Source organism: Benincasa hispida, chromosome 5 (genome assembly GCF_009727055.1).
Source record: "Benincasa hispida cultivar B227 chromosome 5, ASM972705v1, whole genome shotgun sequence".
Lineage (NCBI taxonomy): Eukaryota > Viridiplantae > Streptophyta > Magnoliopsida > Cucurbitales > Cucurbitaceae > Benincasa > Benincasa hispida.
In genome coordinates, this window is record NC_052353.1 from 36,321,078 (window position 1) to 36,328,092 (window position 7,015).

General features: G+C 25.3%; 1 protein-coding gene across 1 annotated transcript; it reads right to left on the reverse strand.

Moving 5' to 3' along the window:
• Positions 1-3,098: 3,098 nt before the first annotated feature.
• On the reverse strand, positions 3,099-6,121 carry LOC120077318. Its single transcript, XM_039031200.1, has 3 exons — positions 5,723-6,121; positions 4,581-4,657; positions 3,099-3,331 (listed from the first exon to the last, which is right to left on the reverse strand). Exons 1-3 carry the CDS (start codon positions 6,119-6,121, stop codon positions 3,298-3,300), a joined length of 510 nt encoding a protein of 169 aa, XP_038887128.1. The 3' UTR covers positions 3,099-3,297.
• Positions 6,122-7,015: the final 894 nt, after the last annotated feature.

Consider the following 7,015-nt stretch of genomic DNA (forward strand, 5'->3'; position numbering starts at 1 on the left):
CCATCATTGATAGAGTTTTATCAATTAGAATCAACCTTGAAATATTAACAATTAAGGTTATCAATGATAGACTTCTATGACAGATTATAATCTTTGAAAGAAACTCGATATATAGATATCACCTAAGTTCTATTACCGATATCACTAACATCACTCATATTGTGGTTATCAATGATAGCTTCTTTCACTGATAACATCATTGATAAGATGCTATCAATGATCTCACTGATATCATGCTATCAGTGATAGTTCTCTATCACTAATAACGTGCTATCAGTGGTAGCTTCTATCACCGATAATGAACTATCGGGTATCTTCTATTACAGATAACGTGTTATCGGTTAGTTTCTATCATCGATAACATGCTATTAGTATTAACTTCTATCACTGATAACATGCTATCAGTAGTAGCTTCTATTAATCATAGCCACTGAACACCTTTTTGCTCATTTCTTGTCCTTCCCAAACATTTATAAGTCCCTTTTCTTTTCGATTATAGCTTCTATCACTGATAAACATGCTATTAGTGATAACTTCTAGGTACTCCACTTACATTTTAGTTCGAGATTCAACTTTATTAATTAAATTCACTAAGTTGGCTATCAATGATAGATTTCTATAAGTGGCTATTAACTATGAAAATATAATCAAAGATTAAGCTATCAATGATAGAAAATATTAGTGGCTATCACTAATATTTTCTATCATTGATATAAACGTCATATAAACGAAAGAAATTTTTTTTAAAAAAAAAAAAGAAGCAAAAACTGAAAAAAGGAAAGAAAATTAAATAGAGAAAATGGAAGCAAAAACCAGAGAAATAAAAGAAAATTAAAAAAAAAAAAAAAGAAAGAGAAGAAGCAAAAAATCGGAGAAAGAAAAGAAAATAAAATTATAAAAAAAGAAAATGGAAGAAGCAAAAATCGGAGAAAGGAAATAGAATAAAAATAAGGAATAAGGAATAAGCAAAAACCAAAGAAAGAAAAGAAAATAAAAAAAAAGGAAAAAAAGAAGGAAATGAAAGAAAATAAAAAATAAAAAAAGAAGTAAAAATTAGATTAAAAAATTAAATTTAATTTAAAAAAAAAGGAAGAAGTAAAAACTGGAAAAAGAAAAGAAAATGAAAAAAAAAGAAAAAAAATTGAGAAAAGAAGCAAAAATCGAAGAAAAGAAAGAAAATAAAAAGACAAAAAAAAAACGTATAACAAAACAAGAGACGACAAAATTGGAAATTAAAAAAAAAACTCAAAGATTGACTAGTCAACTCATCAATATTTACAAATAATTTAAAGTTGTAATATATTTCTAGATTTTTTCTCTTATTCTACATATCCATTACAAATATTTTTTTCCTTATATTAATATCCATTTAATATTGATTGTCTAGAAACAAATCATTTCTAGATATTTCTTTGAATAACTGTAATGATAAGCAAAATTAATTATCATATTTGTAAATATGTTCTACAAATAAATAGTTTGCAATATGATTTTTTTTTCTAATTTTTTTTGGTCTATTGACAATCAATGATAAACTTCTATTAATGATAAACCATTTAAATTTGTATTATTTTTTTTTTATCTTTTATCAATGATAGATTATTCTATGTTTATCGTTGATGGATATCTATCACACATCAACAATTTTTATGTCTAATATGATGAATTAATTTTTTTTTTTTTTTTTTTGTATATTATCGATAGATTACTAATATGTCCACCGGTGATAACTTTTTATAACTATAAAACTAATTTTGTTTCTACTAGCAACCTTTTCTATAGAATAGGTCGACTATTTTTATGCATACACTTATAGAAAACATTTTCATGTTTATAATTGATAGACCTTGCAAAAAATTATGTAATAACAAATGAAATAAAATAATATGATTCTTATATCCTATATTTATATTTTATTTATATGGTATAGTAATAATATACATAATAGCATACGAGCATGCACAATTAATGGTAGATATTTATCACTGATAGATTTCCATCAGTGATAAGTGTATCATTGATAGAAACCTTAATCAATGATATATTTATCATATAGATCTATTAGACATAAATCAATGTCATTGATAGGTCTACGAGTAATATATCTCAATTAGCAATATATACTAATGGAAGTTTTAACAAAAATTATATATACAATTTTAGATTGTGCTAAATTTACTATTATTTTATATTAGACTGTCATGTTCCCTTTTCTTTTTGAGGGAAAATAATAAATTTTCAATTTGGAGTTTGAATAATGTATTATGTTGTTTCAATTTCCTTTTGTGATCTTGTTTTATCCTTATTTTTGTATTTCCTTGATTATAGTCTTTTTTTCCTCCTATATAAAATGACCCTTTTTCTAAATTGATATTTAAAAGGGTTATAACAACAATTATATTATTATTATGGACTGAAAATCAATGCGTGAAAATCGTAATAATGTACTAATAATGTACGAAAAAAAAATTAAAACAAAATCTATTTTTATTCCTGATGGAGAACATGAGAATGATAATTGATTCATTCAATAAAATAAATAAATTTCTTATTAATATTGTTTTTAATATTAAGTGCCCAAGTCACATTTAAATAAGTGTTTATAAATGTAAATAAAGGTGTTTATAAAATACTTGGAAAGTCAATCTACTTAAATAAATTGCACTCAATCACTTAATTTTTCTGTCTTATCATTAATAGGTTGTTTCAACTTTTTAAATTAATATTAATTTAAAATATTCTTGTTTTTTAAAAAGATAACATCAACAAAGAAAAAATAATGATAAAATTTTAAAGACAAACACGCTTACATGAAATAAAATTATATATATATAAAAAATGAGCATACCACAATCGACATAGTATATACATACACTATTAATCTCGGATTATATATATTTTTGTTCACAGAATATTGGTAAAAAAATATATTATTGGTGCTTAATTATTCTCTTCCTCTCTTTACAAACATACATGTTCATTTAGTACAACAATAATTGTCATTTGTTCAGTGGCTCATGGCTACAGCAAAAGTAGTACAATCCCATTGACAAGCAATTCAATGTCCAAAATAAAAACAACTTTTCTTTTTCCTCCTCAACAAATTATTCAGTGACACATTACAGATAGATTTATAATAATAACAATTTTTTTAGGGAAAAAAAAAAAGAAACTCCCCTTTGTTATCTCAACCAACACCCTAAATTGTTATATATATGAGAGTTTTGTAATTGTAGTGTGACCATTATTATTCTAGATATATTTCTTGATCACTCCATTACCAAACTCATCATGTGTCTACCTCAATCCTGATCTCTTCCCTTTAAACCACCTATATCAAAGAAAATATGATTTTATAGTTAAATCACAAGTCTATATGATAACATCTTCACATAAAAAAAAATAATATTATGGTTAAATTATAAGTTTAGTCCCATACTTTCAAATTTGTGACTTGAACCCATATGAGCATTCCAAAAAAAATGTTTAATAAGTTTTTAAAAGATTTTCATAAAATGTCTAAATGAGTGTCTGAAAATTCAATTTTGTGTCTAATATAGATCCTTGACATGTAAATACAAAAGATTTAAAGATAACTGATGTATAAAATATAAAGTTGATTTTTTTTTTTTTTTTGACTATAAAAACTTCGATTTTATGTCAAGTAGATATGTGAATTTGAAAAAATGTCGAATAGATTAATGTTTATTAAACACAAGATTGAAAATGTAAGGACACAATCTAAAAGTAAAGAGATTTTATGTCATTTTGTGCTAAACTTTAGGTTAAACTACTTTATATTTTAAACCCTAAAGTTTCAATGCACTCTTAAAGCTTGAAATATATTCCCCATAGATCATGTCATAAATCTTATTAACAAGATATTGAGATGATTTGTCTATTGAGTAAAGTTTGACCAGTTGGTATGGATTTAGTAGACAATTAAAAGAAAAAAGAAGAACAAGAAGAACCTTTGTTAATGTAGATAGAAAGTTTAGATACTAAGAAAAACACAATAAACAAATTTAGGAACACTTATGTACTATTTGGTAACTATATTTTTTGTTTTAGTTTTTTAAAATTAAGTCTAAATATTTTATCCATATTTTTAAAAATCAAGCCAAAGTTTAAAAATTTAAAGCCGTATGGTAACGAATTTGTTTTGGGTTTAAAATTTTTAAAAATTTTTAAAAATTAAATCTATTTTCTTCTATTTCTTATAATAATTTGCATCTTTCTTAAGTATCATGATTGAATTTTTATACAAATTGCAAAAGCAAAAATAAAATTTTAAAAGTACTTTTTTAGTTTTCAAAATGTAGCTTCGTTTTTAAACTATTGGTAAGAAGTAGATAACGAATAAAGAAAATTGGAAATAGTATCTATAGAGTTAATTTTCAAAAATAAAAAAACGAAGACCAAATGATTAGAAAATAGAGCCTAAAAAACTAGATTTTGTTTTTTGAAATTTGGTTATGGATTCAACTCTTTTAAAAATTTAAATAAATTATCTTTAATTTTAAAAAATCGAAAATAAAATTTCATTTATTTATAAGGAAGAGAGAAGGAACTGGCTTAACTGATTCTTCTGCCTTTGAGTTCCAGATAGAGAGGATTGTCTCATAGTGTTAAATTGGTTTTGGTAGGTTGAACTCTCCTGCATTATTTAAAGCACAAAAATTTATTAAATTTTTATGGACATCAAAATATTTTAATTTATAAACATAAATTTAAAAAATAAAGGAAAATATATTATTCTCTAACATTCCCCTTTTAAAAAAAACATTGGTATATAACTATACCAATCATAAAACTTAAAAATTAAGACTCCATTTGTAACCATTTTGTTTTTTATTTTTATTTTTTAAAATTAAGTATATGGACACTACTTCAACTTCTAAATTTCTTTATTTGTTAATTATTTTTCACCAAACGTTCAAAAAATCAAGCAAAATTTTGAGAACTAAAAAAAGTAACTTTCGAAAAGTTTTTTTTCCTTTTTGAAATTTTGATAAGAATTCAACAAGTATACTTAAGAACGATGCAAACCATTAAAAGAAATGTGAATGAAATAGGCTTAATTTAAAAAAAAAAAAAAAAAAATTAAGATCCCGTTTGGTAACCATTTTACTTTTTGTTTTTGTTTTTGAAAATTAAGCTTATAGACACTATTACTTCCACCTTCAAATTTCTTTCTGTTATTTACTTTTCACCGATTGTTTAAAAAACCAAGCCAAATTTTGATAATTAAAACAAACAACTTTCAAAAAGTTGTTTTTATTTTTAGAATTTGACTAAAAATTCAATTATTGTACTAAGAAAGATGCAAATGATGGTAAAAAATTGGATGATATAGGTTTAATTTTTAAAAATAAAAACAAAAAAACAAAATAGTTACCCAACGAAACATAAATAATTACCCAACCGAATCACAAATCACAAACCTTGGGTATAACAATACCAATTCTTAACTATTATTTTGACAATTTAGAAAATGGACTAGAAAACAAATAATAATAAATAAGCATTATTTTTAAAAGTAAATAATAATAATAATAGTTTCTTCAATCCAAAACCATAGACAATGATTTTCACAAATTCTTTTATTAGGATTTTCACTATTTTATTGAACAAAAAAAAACATAAAATAAAATAGAGAAAGGTTAAAAATAACAATGCAGATCTATCAAAATATAACATTAAAAAATTAAAAAAAAACTACCGAATTATTGAAGTTGAAGCTGGGATCAGAGGTAGCAGTGTCATCAAGAAACGACGTCGTTTGCTCCTGCCGATCAGGCCACTGCCGTCGGTTATCACCGCCCTTAATTTTCCGGCCACTTTTCACCAAACTTCCGGCGGTCTTAGCGCAAAAGCACGGCGGACGACGACTATCGTTTTCCGGGAAAATGACTTCATTTTCCCGGAAAATTTGAGGCCCAGAAGAAGCATCAGAAACCATAGACAAATCCACTTCCTCTTCATCTTCAAGATCCTTATGAACATCAAAAGAATCATTAATTCTTCCACTAAAGTAAGAAGAAGAATTCTCCAAATACACTGTCCAACCAGACTCCACAGACCCATCTGAGGAAACGAATAAATTATGACCATGATCCATAGGAAAAATAAAAAATTATTATTTCCCCACCTCCCAAACAAGAACACAAAATTATGTGGACTAACACTTAGAAAAAAAATGTTTGTAATTGGAATACAATTTTGATGGGTTTTTTTTGGAGGGGGATTTTAAAGGGAAAATGAATCAAAAACTGCCAGTTGGTTGGTGGGTTAGCAATAGGAAAGGAGAGAGAAAGAAAGGCATAATATATGTTCACATGGTAGACAGCAAGGCTTTGTGTACCCTTTTAACATAACCAAGTAAGGGGCATACATGGGCACTTATGCCTCTTCAAGTTTTAAGCATTGGACACACTTTGGCCTTTAGTTAAAGACTTTTGTCTTTTCTTCTTGATTTCGACCCTTTTTATAGTCATAGAGTTTCTATCCAAAACCCGAAGAATATATGTTTAGAAGTGATTTTGAAAGTGTTAGAATCACTTTTGTTATATTTAAAAGTCATTTTGAAATATATCTTAAATCACTAAAAGAATGATTTAGTGTTATATTTTATAATTTTTTTAATGTGAGTTTCATATATACCATCAAAATAGATTTTGAATTATTTAAATCACATTTAAGAGTAATTAATATGAACATGAGAAAATAATTTTAGTATTTTTAAAATTATTTTAAAACATGTCTCGGGTATATTTAGTTGAATCCAAAAGTATAGGTTTAACTAGATTAGGTATGTATGATCTGGTTGTCGTCTTAATGTCGTGTGGTAAGTTGCATGCCCAAGTCAAAAGTTAAAGTTGATTCGTTACTATCTTAGTGGCCATTTATATTTAATGTTTGGAGAACTGCAATGGAGAAAATAAAAGTATATGTATATCAAGTCATTTAGTGGAAGTCATGTAGTTAAAAAAATTAAAAATTAAAACATGATTCA